The sequence below is a fragment of the Aulonocara stuartgranti genome (genome assembly GCF_965226115.1).
Source record: "Aulonocara stuartgranti genome assembly, chromosome: 12".
Classification (NCBI taxonomy): Eukaryota; Metazoa; Chordata; class Actinopteri; order Cichliformes; family Cichlidae; genus Aulonocara; species Aulonocara stuartgranti.
In genome coordinates, this window is record NC_138948.1 from 1,351,539 (window position 1) to 1,367,500 (window position 15,962).

General features: G+C 43.8%; 2 protein-coding genes across 3 annotated transcripts in view; one reads left to right on the top strand and one right to left on the bottom strand.

Annotated features, from left to right (window-relative positions):
* Positions 1-1,045: 1,045 nt before the first annotated feature.
* LOC309719724 (ras-related protein Rab-14-like) lies at positions 1,046-5,974 on the bottom strand. Its single transcript, XM_082556046.1, has 8 exons — positions 5,822-5,974; positions 5,283-5,341; positions 4,846-4,899; positions 3,983-4,160; positions 2,013-2,079; positions 1,630-1,717; positions 1,515-1,545; positions 1,046-1,343 (listed from the first exon to the last, which is right to left on the bottom strand). Exons 2-8 carry the CDS (start codon positions 5,332-5,334, stop codon positions 1,166-1,168), a joined length of 648 nt encoding a protein of 215 aa, XP_082412172.1. The 5' UTR covers positions 5,335-5,341; positions 5,822-5,974; the 3' UTR covers positions 1,046-1,165.
* A 392-nt stretch (positions 5,975-6,366) lies between these two features.
* Positions 6,367-15,962, top strand: part of LOC309719715 (actin filament-associated protein 1-like 2) — a 26,352-nt gene continuing 16,756 nt past the window's right edge. Inside the window, exons 1-3 of one of the 2 annotated variants that reach the window (XM_082556027.1) lie at positions 6,367-7,282; positions 15,708-15,842; positions 15,938-15,962. The exon at positions 15,938-15,962 is cut by the window's right edge and continues 53 nt beyond it. In XM_082556027.1, coding sequence (XP_082412153.1) covers positions 7,267-7,282; positions 15,708-15,842; positions 15,938-15,962 — 176 coding nt within the window. In that variant the 5' untranslated portion in view covers positions 6,367-7,266. The remainder of the gene's footprint in view (positions 7,283-15,707; positions 15,843-15,937) is intronic. The other variant, XM_082556026.1, reaches the window with a different exon arrangement.

Sequence of the window (15,962 nt, forward strand, 5' to 3'; positions counted from 1 at the left end):
GTGAAAAAACAAAACCTGGCAGCTGTACTGGCTTCGTGCAGACAGAAAGAGGCAATAAAAGCTAAAACGCCGTCACGACTCGATGGTTGGGGTGCTCCTTTCTCGTTGCTCTCTCAGCTTCTGCTTCCTAAAATAACAGAGGTGGATTTCTGCAGGAGCTCAGAGGCTCCTTCAGTCAGCTTCCAGCTTCACAGCGCTCAGGTGTCCTCTTTGGTTCTGAAGGTGACAGACGTCCGCTGGCCTGCGCTCCGGTTCAGTCTACAAGCTCACAACATTTCCCTGCAGAGAGCTGAACATCCCGGGTGAGCCGAGACATCCAGGCAGAGCCAACCGAGGGATGGAGTTTGAACGTAAATCAGAATTGGGAACCTGGACTCGGACTGAGAGCAGCGAGTCTGCTTATTTTGAATTTCATTTTGTCCCAATTTGGTTTTGTTTGTCTGAATTTAAACATTTTACTTATGGGAGAAAAAACGAAAGATGCTAAATCTGTGAAACCTTCACTTTAGTCCGGATTCAGTCGACCCTACTCTGGACTCTGCACAGTCCAGGCCGCACGCCGGCCCGCCGTAGCTGACTGACAGGAGTCCTCCGTGATTGCCAGCGTTCACCGTCACGTCCTGCTGCGGCGGTTTGTCTGGGTCGGTCTGATCAATGGCGCTGATTGGTTTGTTGGTAAGGAAGCCCGAATTTTATGGAAAACCAAATGTGGCGTACTCACGATGATCCTGATCGAGTCTGCAGGAGGTTTTTAATGCGTGTGAGCTGAAGCATCCTCGATGGAGACGCGGTGGGGAGAGCGGCCCAGTTTGGGGGAGTTCTCTGGTTTTGAGATTAAAGCGTTGTGGTTTACAAAGGCCAGATTGACACAGGTCTGTGCTCAGACTGGTTTTGGATGAGGTCGCCGCCTCGGTTGGTCCTGATCTGGGAGCCTTTCTGAGCCAGTTCACGCTGCAGAGATGTGCTTCTAGATTTGGTTTTCAGGATCGGGTCAGAGTTGGTAAAGTCTCGAACGGATGGAGGATTGTTGAATCTTGCTTTGGATTAGAAAACGGCGGGTGGACAGCGCCGATGATGAGTGTGGACTGGTTCTGGGTGTGAGTGTTAGTGCCCGGCGGAGTCCGTGTGTCGGTCTGTTCGATGCGTTCGTACTTTCTGTTCAAGGTTAACAGCTGCAGCCTTCCTTTGCTGGCTGGTTGTCGGGGTTGGGGCGCCCCCCCTGCAGTGTCGAAGGTTTGTGCTGGACTCCCGACTCGGCGGCGTTCAGGTCCAGGCTGCCATCTTGAATGTTCTGGTAGATCCTCTTCGCTGCCTCCAGGAAGGCCTCCTCCACGTTCTCGCCTCTGCAGAAGAAGCAGAGGCCAAACTCGTCAGGACTTATTAAAACATCAGTCATCACAAAGACCCAGAAACACGTGTTCATGCACTTCACCGTTCTGTGGTGTGAACGGGTTTCTGAATGAATCGTAACCATCGAGCCACTACGAGCTTCCTCTCTAACACGCCGTACTTACGTCTTGGCACTGGCCTCCAGAAACAGCAAACCTGAGAAACAGGAAGCAGAAATCAGAGGAATCAGCGAGTCTCCGTCTGCTGCTGAGCGTTTATCTGATCGTGCGAGCGTCTCACCGTTCTCCTCGGCAAACTGTTTGGCCTCCTCGTACGTCACGTCTCTCTGAGCCTCCAGGTCGGCCTTGTTGCCGATCAGAATGATCACCTACGACACGGAGACACGCAGACTGAGCAGCGACTCTTCAGCGCGTCACAGGTTAAAGGATGTTTCGTGCACAGCAGCTTAACAGGTGTTTGTTAGCTGCACGGGGTTACTGCCATAAACGTGAGCAGGGATGTAATAACTGTTTACTTGTAGCTGCGGTCCAGCCAAGTCTGTTTACGCACCGCAGCTCTGGGTCACTTTCACCTTCAGACTCCATTTTGAAATCATTCTCTCTCTCCTGCCTGAAAAGAAGATTTAAAAGAGTCGCCACAGAAGTCTGCGTGGGCGCACTCACCGTGTTTGGGTTGGTCAGGTTCCTGGCGTCCGTCAGCCAGCTGCTCAGGTGATTGTAGGTACTTCTCCTGAACACACAAAAATAACAAAGTCAATACACTCTCTGAACGTTTGTCTGACATTTAGTCCACAGCAGCATCGACTGTCAGGGCGCCATCAGAGTCACCGCCTGGCAAATATTTAGTCTGGATGAGAATCCTACAAAGGAACCGGTTCTTGGTCGACCTGCTGCTTTCAAGTCACTCTCTAAGATTTAAAAATTACCGCCCACCATCAGCCAAGAGCAGGTGGAGGCCTCCATCAACAACCTCATCACATGAAACATAACACTACTTTTAAAGGGACAGTCTACACCCTGCATCACACATGAGTGTGATCCACAGAAAATTCACTCATGCAGGAACTTTTTCCTTTCTCACGTCTACATTCAAAAGTGGCTTCAGGGCGATTAATGTTTTAAGGTTGATCCTACAATAATACACACAGAGAAAAACCCAACAATCATATGACCCCCTATGAGCAGCACTTTGGTGACAGTGGGAAGGAAAAACTCCCTTTTAACAGGAAGAAACCTCCAGCAGAACCAGGCTCAGGGAGGGGCGGGGCCATCTGCTGTGATTGGTTGGGGTGAGAGAAGGAAGACAGGATAAAGACATGCTGTGGAAGAGAGACAGAGGTTAATAACAGATATGATTCAATGCAGAGAGGTCTGTTAATACATAGTGAGTGAGAAAGGTGACTGGAAAGGAAACACCCAATGCATCATGGGAATCCCCCGGCAGCCTACACCTATTGCAGCATAACTAAGGGAGGATTCAGGGTCACCTGGTCCAGCCCTAACTATATGCTTTAGCAAAAGGGAAAGTTTGAAGCCTAATCTTGAAAGTAGAGATAGTGTCTGTCTCCTGAATCCAAACTGGAAGCTGGTTCCACAGAAGAGGGGCCTGAAAACTGAAGGCTCTGCCTCCCATTCTACTTTTAAATACATGGACAGATAGAGCTGGGTGTCATCTGCATAGCAGTGTAAATGTATGCTATGTCTTCTAATGATGCTGCCTAAGGGAAGCATGTATAATGTAAACAGAATTGGTCCTAGCACTGAACCCTGTGGAACTCCATAATTAACCTCAGTGTGTGAAGAGGACTCTCCATTTACATGCACAAACTGGAGTCTATTAGATAGATATGATACAAACCACTGCAGTGCAGTACCTGTAATACCTACAGCATGTTCTAATCGCTCTAATAGGATATTATGGTCGACAGTATCGAACGCTGCACTGAGGTCTAGCAGGACAAGCACAGAGATGAGTCCACTGTCAGAGGCCATAAGAAGATCATTTGTAACCTTCACTAAAGCTGTTTCTGTGCTGTGATGAGCTCTGAAACCTGACTGAAACTCTTCAAATAAACCTCTGCAGATGATCTGTTAGCTGTTTGACAACTACTCTTTCAAGGATGTTTCAGATCCACCAAAACAAAAAAAGCTGAGCACAGAGATAATGCTCAGTTCCTCATGCCTCAGTGCACACTTCCTCCTGCACAGTGATATAGCTGGTGGATGTAGACTGTAGAAAGAAAATAGTTCTGACGTGAAGCCGCTCACCGGAGCGTCTGTGGATCACTTCCATTTTTATCAGTTTACTTTGTTTTAACTGACGTATTTAATCTAACATGACTTTACATACACCTTCATCATTTATTATTCATCTAATGGTTCGACTTTTTCTACTAGGACAGAAACTTACATTCATTTCGTGTATGTTTTGTATGAAATGATCTTCACTGCATATCTGATTTGTTTTGTTGGTTTTTGTCTTTTTATCAGTTTGTGATCTCAAACAACAAAGTGCTGAATTAGCAGCTCGACAGGACGGAGCAACCAGAGTTTTACATTTATGGTGAACTGTCCCTTTAAGTAAACAGGACACAGATTTCTCCTCCTCCATCCACCCTCGCCTGCCTAGGTACCTGGTGATGTCGTAGACCATGAGGGCCCCGGCGGCCCCCCTGTAGTAGGACCTGGTGACGGCCCTGAACCGCTCCTGACCCGCCGTGTCCCATATCTGCAGCTTCACCTTCTGCCCGTGAACCTCCATGATCCTCGTCCCGAACTCCACCCCGATGGTGTGAGGACAGTCTGCCATGACTGCAGCGCACACACACACACACACACACACACACAGGAATTGGACGGGCAGTGGTCACCAACAGGTAAGTAAAGGTAAAAATGTTTGTGTTTGTCGCTGTCTCAGGCACAAACACACGAAATCTGTTATCAGAATGAATTTCATGAAACCATCCAGATAGAATCAAACACACGAGTCGCTTTTTGTTTTTTTCCTAGCATAACAAACTGAATGCTAAAAGCTAATCTATTTACATTGTTCATCAATTCAAAGAAATCCTGTTAAATGTTTCCAAAGTTGGAGGTTTACGGTTACATCAAAATGAAGAAAAAAAAAACATAAATCGATATTTATGAAGCCCGAACTTGACACTTGATCATTATTAAGATATTTATATGATAAACTAGAGCCGTGCTGTTAAACAGCTAAGACGGATTCCTAATCAACAAACTTGACATTATTAGAAAAAAGACTCTAAAAGTCAGCCTGAACTGATTTTCCACTGCTTGCCTTTCAAAATAAAAGACCTAGAAACACAGGCTGTACCACTTTGCCCCTCATACCCAAACAGTGGTGGTAAATTTTAAATATCCATAACTCACAATTTCATCATACATGTATAATAACAATAAAAGCCTATTCTATTCTATTCTATTCTATTCTTAAACTTCAGTAAACAAAGAGAAGAAGAAAAGCAGCACTCACACTTCTTCTCTGTGAACTGATGCAGCAGACACGACTTCCCGACTCCCATATCACCTGCAGACAGACAAACACAGGTGAGGTCGGCCACCAAGGATGACAGTGATCAGGAAACACCCGGATGAAGCGTTTTTACTCCCCGTGATTGAAGTGTTCCTGCTCATTCACCGTCCAGTTTCACTCCTGGACTTTACCAGAGCAGCGCTGCATGAGTCACAGCTCAACATCGTCTTTATTTAATATCTGCACCCGCTGCAGACACTCCACATTTACCAGCGCCAGGTTCTGCACTTCTGCAAGCTTAGTCTAGAAGGAGGGAGTTTACTGATGTGAGGGGCAGCGATCACGGATACAGAACGGTTATTATAAACGGACTCATGCAAAGCTGCTCTGGCAGAGCTGCGGGAGTAAACACAGGAGCTGGAGCTCGGGTCACTCACCGATGATGATGTATTTGAAGATGTAGGAGTAGTTGTAAGGTGCGGCTGTCATCGTGATCCTGCGGAGAGAAAACAAAGAAATGTGTTTGGTTTAAACCGAGAACCTGAGCTCAAACACGGGGCTCCACCCTCGGTCTGAGCCCGGTCACAGTGATCCTCGGAGCTCGGTCTGAGCCTCCAAACACACCGAGTGAGACACAAACAGCTCAGAGAAGGAAGCAGCCGGCTGAGCTAGCAGAAGCTAACGCCGAGCCCAGCGTTAGCTTTAAACACCGTGACAGCCCCGCGGAGAGGAAGCTTTCATCCTCATCACACGTATGAAACGCTGACGGCTCAACCACAGGAACCCCCCGAGGAGTCCCCCGAGCCCCCCTGGAGCTCCACTCCTGGAGCTAAGTGGCTAACAGCTGCACTGCTGTCTACGCCTTGCTAACAGCTAAACGCTAACGGCAGGAGGTCACTTTCTGAAGCTTTTACAGTAAAAACAACCGAATAATAAACCAATCAGACAGGAGGCGTTACACGTCGCTGTGTTTTACCTTCAGTCCGGGTGTCTATCCGACCTGTAAAGCTGCTTAAAACGCTGGTTCGCCGGGTAGTTTTATCTAACTTGATGGGTCGCTTGCTGAGCCGTCAGGAAAATCTTCTACCTCTTCCGCGACTCTTCCTCATCAAGGAGAAAAGAGGTAGTATCGCGAGACTTACAGCTTCCTACTGCCGCCCAGCGGACGAGAAGGGGATTTAGACACACCCAACCGTCCCGTTTGTAACTTTATTTATTTACATCTTTCTTTCTTTCTTTCTTTCTTTCTTTCTTTCTTTCTTTCTTTCTTTCTTTCTTTCTTTCTTTCTTTCTTTCTTATTTTTTTAAAGTGACCCAAATTAGTTAATAGAAGCTCTTGTTTCTATAGATATATGTTACCAAATTACTGCGACAATGAAAAACACTGAAAAATGTGACGATTGTCTGCAGGTTTGCAGTCAGAAACAGAAGGGTTCCTTTACCCTTTAACTCCTAATGGGGTTCACAGAGGTCATATGTAGTTATTTTGAAAATGTTTGACTGAAATAAATGAGCTTCTAATGTTGCAAGAAGGTCCTGAATTAGGCTCCACCATCAGGCTGGGGTCTTTTTGTGTGGAGTTTGCATGTTCTGTCCAGGTACTCCAGCTTCCTCCCACATTCCAAAGACATGCAGTTAGTGGGGTTAGGTGGAAACACTAAATTGCCCATAGGTGTGAATGGTTGTCTTTCTCTTTGTGTTAGCCCCGTGACGACTGGTGTCCACTCCAGTTTGTGTCCTGCCTCTCGGCCTACAACAGCTGGGATAGGCTCTACCACCCCCGGGACCCTGACAAGCGGAAGCAGCAGAGGATGGATTTTGTCGATACAGTTGGACAAATGAAAACATACATTATATTTATTGAAAACATAAACTTGGTTTAATATAAGTAAATTACAGGATATTCTCAAGTAGAAGAATAACTTATATTTCTAAATAAAAAGAGGCCTGAGTAATTTTGTAATCCAGCTGCTCTCCCTCGATTTTCTGATAGCTGTGGAATTATTATTATTATTATTATTATTATTGTTATTATTATTACTTTAGTTTGTGGAGCATCACTGAAGAAACCCTTAAAGCCAGAATGTTAGCAGATATTTTTCTTCTTGTGTATTTTCTAAATGTGTTTGTGTACTGGATGATAACAGTGGGCACATTGTTAAAGTGACTTTGTATTTAAGGTTTCTCTGTGCATGCCCGTGCATAATGAGAGCACTGGCTCGCCCTCTCTCTCCTCCCTCCTGTGCTGAGGTCACAGACGCGTTCAGACAGACTCGCCTGGCAGAACTCAAACTGCTTCTCACAGAGCAGATAGAGGGAGTTCAGGGAGGAGGAAACAGGAGGAAATCTGTTTGCCGTTTGATGTTGGATTCTTTAGCAGAGATATGAGCCTGAGGATCAGCAGACACTGAGACGACCGACATGGACAAACAGAAAGGTACCGTGACCCACAACAAGTCTTACAGATGTTTCAGGAATAACGACAGAGGCATAAAACTCATCCACACATGAAACCTGACGTTACCTGATATTTGTTTTTTATATTTAAAAATGTTTCACATGTATGAAATCATACACAGCATGCATGTTTCAGATGTAATCTGATTACAAATGGAGATTTACTTTGAAACTTTCCTTTAATGTGTTTAACATCCACGTACTCTTTTGTCTTTCATATCACGTGGAAAAAAAATGTTAAAACTAATTGTAATAAAGTACTAACAAAGCACTCAGCAATTACCAGGGCCAAAACTTGCAGTTCCTCCAGTTTCCACCGGGGGCAGCAGCGAGTCGGTCCCTATAGACTCCCATGTTAAAACTTTACAGCAGTAATAAACACTTTTACAGCCCGATGTAAACTGTTCGGTCTCTGTAGGTATATTTGTGGTGGGTTGTATAGGTCACCTGTAAAAGGTTTAAGGTTTGCATTCATAGGGGCGTGGCCTCTTTGACTGACAGGTGGATGGTGACGCAGGTGGCTGTAGCTGCTAGCTGTCTGCTAGCGTCACCTGAACTGGACTTTTGGACCGTGTTTGTGCTGTTGGAGCCTTTCGGAGCATTTTAATGACATCATCAGACCAATAATACTGCTGCTGTGAGGTCACTGTAGTAACAGACCAATCCAGTAAGAGAAAGTTAGGGATTCTGACTGGATGTTACTTATTAGCAAGTATCTGAGCTAGCTAGCATTACCTGATATGCAGTTTTTATGTTTATTTCCATGTTTGTCTATCATATTAATATATATACGCTGATATTTTGGCTGCTGACTCATGTGACCACTAGAGGTCAGGTGTGAGTTGTTATAAGTTGTACTATATTTATTATTTTGGGATGTTTTACGTTTGTAGTTATGAACAAATCAAACTAACCTTAGGCTTGTGTTGTATTGTGTATAAAATATTTAGATGGTGGTAATAGACTTGATTTCAAATGACTGGTTGATTAGATAGTTTAAATTCATTCATTAAAATCGGTATAAATAAACAGCAAAAAGCCATGCTGTTCTCTAACAGTTTAATTTATCTTCTGTATCATGTGAGAAACACTTTGTATATGAGCATGTATGTATTTGTGGCCAAAGCAGCTTTAAATCAAAGGAAGTGTTGACAGAAGGAAAAGGGCCATGATGCTGCTATAACTGGCTCCAGCTGAAAAGTTTAGAAAAAGCTGAAAGTGATTTAAGTTACTTTACCATGAAAACCAAACCCTAAAATTATCTGAAAGACAGGATTTCTCCTCACCGCCTGTGTGTGGGTACTTGCACAGCTATCTTTGTGGGGACCTATGTATTTATTGACTTTTTAAGGACCCTTCTGTGTTGTGAGGACAGACTCTTAAAGGCCCGTTTGTGGGTTTGGATTTAGTTTAAGGGTTCATGTTAAAAAGAGGTTTAGGTTAGGGGGCCGTGAAAGGCCTCAGAAGGTCCTCACAATCACAGAAGTACAAACATGTGTGCAGCAGGGTGTGGAGCAGCTTTCTTTAATCTGGCTGGCAAGAGAGCAGAAACATTTACATTACTGCGCTGCTGTTTCCTCAAACTGACCCGCTTCCAGCTGGAGGCTGACCACCTCCCCACTAACCTGCTGCTAACTGGGACCTGTAGCCACTTTGCATTTTTATTGTTGTTTGTAACAACAAGTAACTCTGATTAGAGCAAACCAAAGTGATTTGAGAGATCAGTGTATCTAGATAACTCCCTGAAGTAACCGTACCACATTTAACGAGGTAAAAATACTCAGCAACATGTCCAACGTGTAAATGAGAAACTAAAGTATGTTCAGCTTCGTGTAACTACAGGTGTTGCAGTAAAATGCATCAGCAGCATGTCCCCATTGGGGCTGTTTTATCTACGTTATATATAGTAGATGATGGTTTTTAAAATAGGGTCAGCCCCCCCAAGAGGTCACCAGGTCATGGGATGATTTATGGGAAACAAGTAAAATCTATTTCCTGTTTTCAGAGCTAATTTAAAGTTTTTTTCTATAAATTTTGAGTAGATCTTGTACCTCAGACTGAGCGCTACCAGGAGGAGCTGGGAAACATCAGAATACTCCTTTTAGCCAGCGATTAGCACATGAGGTCAGGAAACAATCTGACTTAATGGCAGAAAAATGTTAAAATTGTTGGTGTGGATACTTTAAAGACACAAACACACAGAAAATCTAAACAGTCTATTAGCTCAGTCTCCAGAGAGCAGCAGCGGGAGGAGGAGGAGGAAGTGATGATGATGAGGTGGAGGAAGGAGGATAGACGAGGACAGATGGGTATTTCTGATAGTTGCGTTGCTAACATACCACCGGTGTGATAAAGACTCCACAGCAGCAGGAGGATGGATTGTGACACGTTCTCCCTTACAGAATAAAAATGATGTTTTCTACAGAAAAAACACGGACGTAACCATGTGACTTCACCCATGGGTTTCTGGGACTTTTCATAGCGTTTCGGTTGCTTCCATGTTGTGAAACGATTAGTGGTGGTGAAGCCTCACAGACAGCGATCAGCTCAGCAACACAGGGCCAAGCAGTTTGTGTATCAGGCTGTAAACATGTTTATTTCTGCTGTCAGATTATAATGTGGACGTCTGTGGGACTGCCTCACTGCTGGTGCCCCTGCTGGACGTTAGAGGAACTGCATGTTCAGCCTCTGTGGGAGCTTCTTTCACAGTTTTTAAATGATGAACTAAGTTATTAGGAAAACTACCTCACCTATGTTAAAACATACCACGTATGTATTATTGTAGGGTCTACCTTACACTATAAAGCACCTCGAGGTGACTGCTGTTGTGATTCGGCGCCGTATAAATAAAACTGAATTGAATTAATTGTGACAAAGTGATTCAGGTTATGGTCGTCTAATATTACATTTTATTTGATGACCTGAGAAACAAAAGTGACAAATAGCAAAAAAAGAAACAGTAAAAATGTTTTTTCGCAGCGCTGTAAGCAGGTTTATGTAAGTGTAGATGATCTAATGCCCAACGACAGTCAATTATCGGGTATCAGAACCTGAACGAGCTCTGTGGTTCCAGCGACTGCCCCCTGATTGGACAACGCTGGACAAACTGCTTCCTGGTTGGATGTAATTGCTGCATAATGTTGTTAGGATATCATTGTTGTGATGGACACCATTGGTACTGTAGTGTGACCGGTTTCAGCTGGAAACGTGACTTTTAGTTTAAACTGCTGAAGCAGATGCGTCGCTGTGGTCAGTCGAGTTATTTGTTTTTGACGGATTCGTTTAGGTTATGGTTTAAGGATAAGTGTCCAGGAAATGAATGGAAGTTAATGTACTAATGATGTAAACAGGCCTGAAAGTGTGCACTGCAACATCAAAGCCCGAGACAGGAAGTAATGCAGATGGTCAGATAAACAGCGTTCAGCAACACAAACTCTTGATTCTGCGTCCGTCCAGCAGCCGTCCGTCTCTGTCTCCTTTCTGCTGTTGTTGTTCGTCTTCAGGGTTTGTGGGTGTTTGAGGAATTTGCAGCTCGCTGCTTAAACAGCAGTTTGATTTAAATCAGCATCAGAGGAGTTAATCAGGAACATTTAGCCCTCGTCTCCCACTCGGCTCACAGCGTGAATGGACTCGGCCTCTCTGTATGAATGAGCCACCGGACAATCAGCTGCTGTTTCCTCTGCATGTTTTTACATGTTCTGCTCTGTGTTGTACTGATGATGACTCAGTACAGTTTACGTCTAAACAACAACAGAAAAGCATTAAAGACTGAAAACCTTTACTTAGTTACACCTACTCTGTGTCGCTGTTTCCCATATCCTTATATAAATACTGCATCCACACACACAGATGCTAATTAGTGTTCAGAGCTTCACTTCCTGGATGGTCTGAAGCCACAGTTATTGTCAGGTAATAGCTTTAGGAAACTCTAGTCATTACTGAGGATGTCCTCCATGTCCTTAATGTGAGTCTAGTCATGACTAAAGGTTGTAAAGGTTTATTAGGAGGTTCTATTTATCTGTGAAGTGGGCTTTTGTGGTGCTAAGGGAAGTTTTGTCGCCATCGAAGAGGTTCTAGTCATCCTTTAGGAGGTCATGCTTGTCTCTGAAATCCTCGAGGTGGTTGTGAGGTGATGTTCTACAGGTCTATGAGGTATTTTTCTGTGAAGGGACTCTTACATACTCTTTAGGAGGTTGAAGAGATTCTAGTTTTTCTTGAGAAGGCTGCGCTGGCCTCTGAGGATGTTTCAGACGTGCTAATGTTGGTTCTAGTAATGATTTGTGTAGTTTTGGATGGGGTTTGAGACATCTCCTAAGTGGTTATCTGTGAAGAGGGAACTTTAAGAGGTTGTGGTTGTCACTGAAGAGGTTCTATTCATCCCCTGGAAAGTTAAACTGGTGAGCGAGGGTGTTCTAGAAATCTTCATGGTGGTTGTGTGACTGGAGATCGCAGAGAGGTTCTAGAGGTCTTTTGAATGCCCGTCTGTGAGGGTGCACTTGAATAACTTTTGGGTCCCCTGTAGTAGGGGTGGGCGATATAAACAATATACGATAGAAACGATATAAATTTGGCCAACGATAGAGATTTTGACTATATCGCGATAGCGCATGTTGATGATGTCATCAAGCTGCGGCTGTTTTGGTCGAAAGCATCGCAGTGGCTACAACCATTATCATTCACAGCAAAGAGATGAAGCACATTTGAAATATGGGGAAAGCCAAAAACTGCGCTTCCTCCACTTCTGTAACATTGATTCATTAATGTTGGATTCTCTCGCAGCTGTTCTATCCACATGTTGTTGCAGTATATTAACTCATTCACTGCCAGCCATTTACAAATCAGGTAACTCCCCACTGCCAGGGTTTTTGAGCATTTTTACTCATTTTTGAAGAGCCACAGAAAACTGTGTGTTATGATCATATAAACGCTGAACCTACCAAAATGAAGAACAGACTCTCTTCTTTCATCCAAAAAAAAAAAGCTTGTTTCTACCATTTTCCATTCTTTAGTAATCAGCTGTAGAAGAGAGGTGGGTTCCACCAAAAATGCCTGTTTTGACCAACAAAAGGGAGAAAACGAGCTTTTTGTGAAAAATACATTTCAAGCAGAAAAGTGTCTTTGACACTAATATTTCTTGCTTTGTGACACCTCTAACATATAAAATAGTTTTTCACTTCTATAAAACAGAAATAACACTGAGAAAGGTTATGTTTTATCAAAACAATTTATTTACAAATATATGAAAAAATAAAATTCACTGACAAGCTGCCCGAGGTTGTATTCTAGCCCCTCCCATTGAAAAACGTAATTGACGTCTATAGACGTCAATGGCAGTCAACGTAAGTTTTTCAATTGACGTCTATAGACGTCAATGGCAGTGAATGAGTTAATAACTAACCTCGTATTGTGGATGAATAATCTCAGTTGTTCTCCTGACTGAAGTTTGGCCCGTGTATAGCATCCTGCTATGCGACTGCATTTGTCCCAAACCACCAGAATCCGTCACGTTAACTTTTATCGAGTGGAAAAAAAGTTGGCGTTCATCCTCCAGCTTCACTATGTTTATGCTAACATAGCTGTGTCGCTAGCAATCACGTAGCACAACATTATATACCAGCTAGCCCAACTTCAGTAACCCTACAAACGTCACTGCTGTTTAGTTTCTGTCTTCATTTATGTTGGAAGTGACAGCAGAGCTGTACGTTTGAATTTGTTTCAAAAATCTCTGTCAGAACATGGTATGAAATGTTTAGGTGGAAACTAGTGAGCTAACCTCCTGCTAACTTCTAACTCCGTTAAATGTAATAAATTCTGTTTTCATGGATGTTAAAATTAATTGTTACACCCGATAAAGCAGCAACGCTGATCATTTAATTAAAAATGAAAGAATTTAGACACTTTTTAACTCTCAGTGTTCGTTTGACTTTGGGACCTGAAGCTGACGGAGTTTTGGGCCCAGATTACTCCGTGAAGCTCCTCACTACGGCAGCGTAATGCTCTGACGAGCCATCAAACAGTGCAGCTTATCAAAGTTGTACTAAAACATTTTTAACAGATTTCTGCAGCCAAAATCGGTTCGAGGTCAGTAAGCACAACCAGAATTCATACATAAGGAACTCTCGATTTTTGAGAAAATTAAAGAATTTTAAGTGTGGAAAACACGCTATACAGAAGAAAAGAATATATCGTGATATATCGTTACCGCACATGCTTCATATTATATCGCGATATGAATTTTAGGCCATATCGCCCAGCCCTACCCTGCAGGAGATTGCAGAGGTTCCTGTTTTCATTTAGAAGTTCTACTGGCCATGTTCTAGATGTCCTTATGATGATTATAGTGATGATTTATGTAGTTTATATGGACATTAGGCAGGTTCTAGGTGTGGTCCTTTAGGAGGTCATACCAGTCTCTGGGTTCCTGGGAGTGCTTATGGTGTTGAGAGGTTAAAAAAACAGTTTTCAGAGCTTTTTGTACATTTTTGTTTTGTTTTTTTAAAACGAATATAACTGTGGACTGTTGGACATCCTTAATGATTCATGTTAAACTAACAAAGGCCCTGACAGGCTGCTCTTACCTTCACTAAATGTTTTTGTTCTGTAATAAGTAAAGCTGACGGGGGATTTGCTACGAGCAGGTTGATTAAACATGAAAACTGTGATGAAGTCCGTCTCTGTTCGTGTTATGAATGAAGCCGTTGTTGTGTGTGAATGAATACTCACTCTGTTTCACTTCAGAAGATAAGAGCTGAAATCATTCAAAGGCAGAAAAACAAGATGCTGATTCTTCACTCTCAGACAGAAACACACATCAGCCACGGCTCCTCATCTGCATCCTCAGATGATCGTAATAAAATGTGATTCACATGTAAAAGTCAGTTTCATACAGAACAACAGTCTGACCGCACCTGTTCAGGTAAACGTTTCCTGCACAAATATGCAGATGTTCTGGCCTTCACGTGTTAATTGATGACAGGATGCAAACTGATAAGCTCCTGGCTCTTGCCAATATTTAACTCAGAGTAAACACAGTTACATCACCTGAATCCCTGCTGTGCACAGGAACTCGAAAAGTTCGTTGTTTCTTTTTTCTTATCACATGAGAGAAAACTCATTATGGAAACTCAGAGCAGAGAAACAAAAACAAAAATGGATCTTATCTCGGCCAGCTTACACTCAGACTGTGGGAGCAAACCCACCTGCCACAGTAACAATCTGCCCAAACACACACTGTCCTCATAGTGAATCCCAAAATCTCAAAGAAATGATGCAAATATGCAGTTTTTAACATCCAGGAAACTATTTACACCCCTTCAGTCCTCAGATATTTTTACATTTCAGAATCATGAATCACATCTGGATTCATGTAAATTGCAGCTGTGGGTCAGACGCTCACTTTGCTGTATCCACTTATTTTTATCAAAACTAAAGTAAGACCTCGTTTTTCCTGGGCTGGTTCAGCTGCTGTATCAGCTCCAACCAAGCAGCCGATAGTGTGGTTGAACCCACACCGTCCATATTCAGTCTCTTTCTGAGAGACATAAATGAGTGTTGGGGTCGATTTGAAGGAGAAGACGGCCAAAATCAATCACTCCACTCGGAAACGAAGGAAGAACATTCTTATTATTATTCATCTCCCCCCATCTCAGCATCCTCCACTGGCACACCAACCCTGTGGATGTCCTCCGTCACTACATCTGTGATCCTCCTCTTTTCCTCCGGCCCCAGCGTCACCTCCACACTCCTGTCTTTCCTTTTCTCTCACTTCCTCCTAACATGCCTTCCCCCCACCCTCCTCCTCGGCCTTCAATAAACCGCAGCATCATTTCCACCGACACCCTGTTGAGCACGAGCACAGGAGGCAGCCCTCCCATCCACCCCAGTACCCCCCTGACCCCCATGGCTGGACCAAAATGAAGAAAGAAAATGCAAGACTGAGATATCAGTGTCCATATTTTGGATGAGAGGGTGGAGTGGTAAGCTGGAGTCCAGGGGTCCAGTTCAGGTGAAGCTGTGTCACCATCCACCTGTCAGTCAAAGAGACCACGCCCCTTAATAATGCAAACTATGACCATCCCGTCCGTCCCATAGTTGTTATGAAGGAGGAAAAGGATCCACAGAGACCAAACAGTTTGTGTGTCAGGCTGTAAACATGTTTGTTTCTGCTGCAAAGCTTAAACATTCGAGTCTGTGGACAGACAGACAGAGTGTCTGTTGGCGTGTAAACAGCGACATCAGATACTGAGAGTGTGAGAACAAACATGACTCATGGCCCAGCAGTCAGTTCAACTGTGACTCGCTGTGAGGTCGAGATAAAGTCTGTAAACTCATTTTCCTCCTGGTTAATGAGCTCAAACAGACATCCAGACGATCGTCCGTCTGACTGTCTGTCTGTCTGTATCCAGTGCTGGCCAAGCTGATCTGGGATCTGCAGTCCTTCCTGTCTGTTCTGGACTCAGAGAACCTGAGTTACATCGCTCAGGCTCAGAAGAAATCCATCTCAGAGCTGCTGTCCACGCTGCAGAATCAGGACGCTCCAGGTAAAAACACACCAGTACTCACATTACTGCTGATACTCAGAGTACTGCCAAACCCGCAGACACCCGAATAAAAGTGTTTCCTGCTGTGTTTTCAGTGGAAGATGCCGAGTACATGATCAT

What these genes read in the sequence shown, in the direction of transcription:
- LOC309719724 (XM_082556046.1), bottom strand. Translation starts at nt 5,334, where the DNA reads ATGACAGCCGCACCTTACAACTACTCCTACATCTTCAAATACATCATC. An exon ending in CTTCAAATACATCATCATCG is followed by an intron (nt 4,900 to 5,282) that starts GTGAGTGACCCG and finishes GTCTGTCTGCAG; the next exon opens with GTGATATGGGAGTCGGGAAG. An exon ending in ATGGTCTACGACATCACCAG is followed by an intron (nt 2,080 to 3,982) that starts GTACCTAGGCAG and finishes TTGTGTGTTCAG; the next exon opens with GAGAAGTACCTACAATCACC.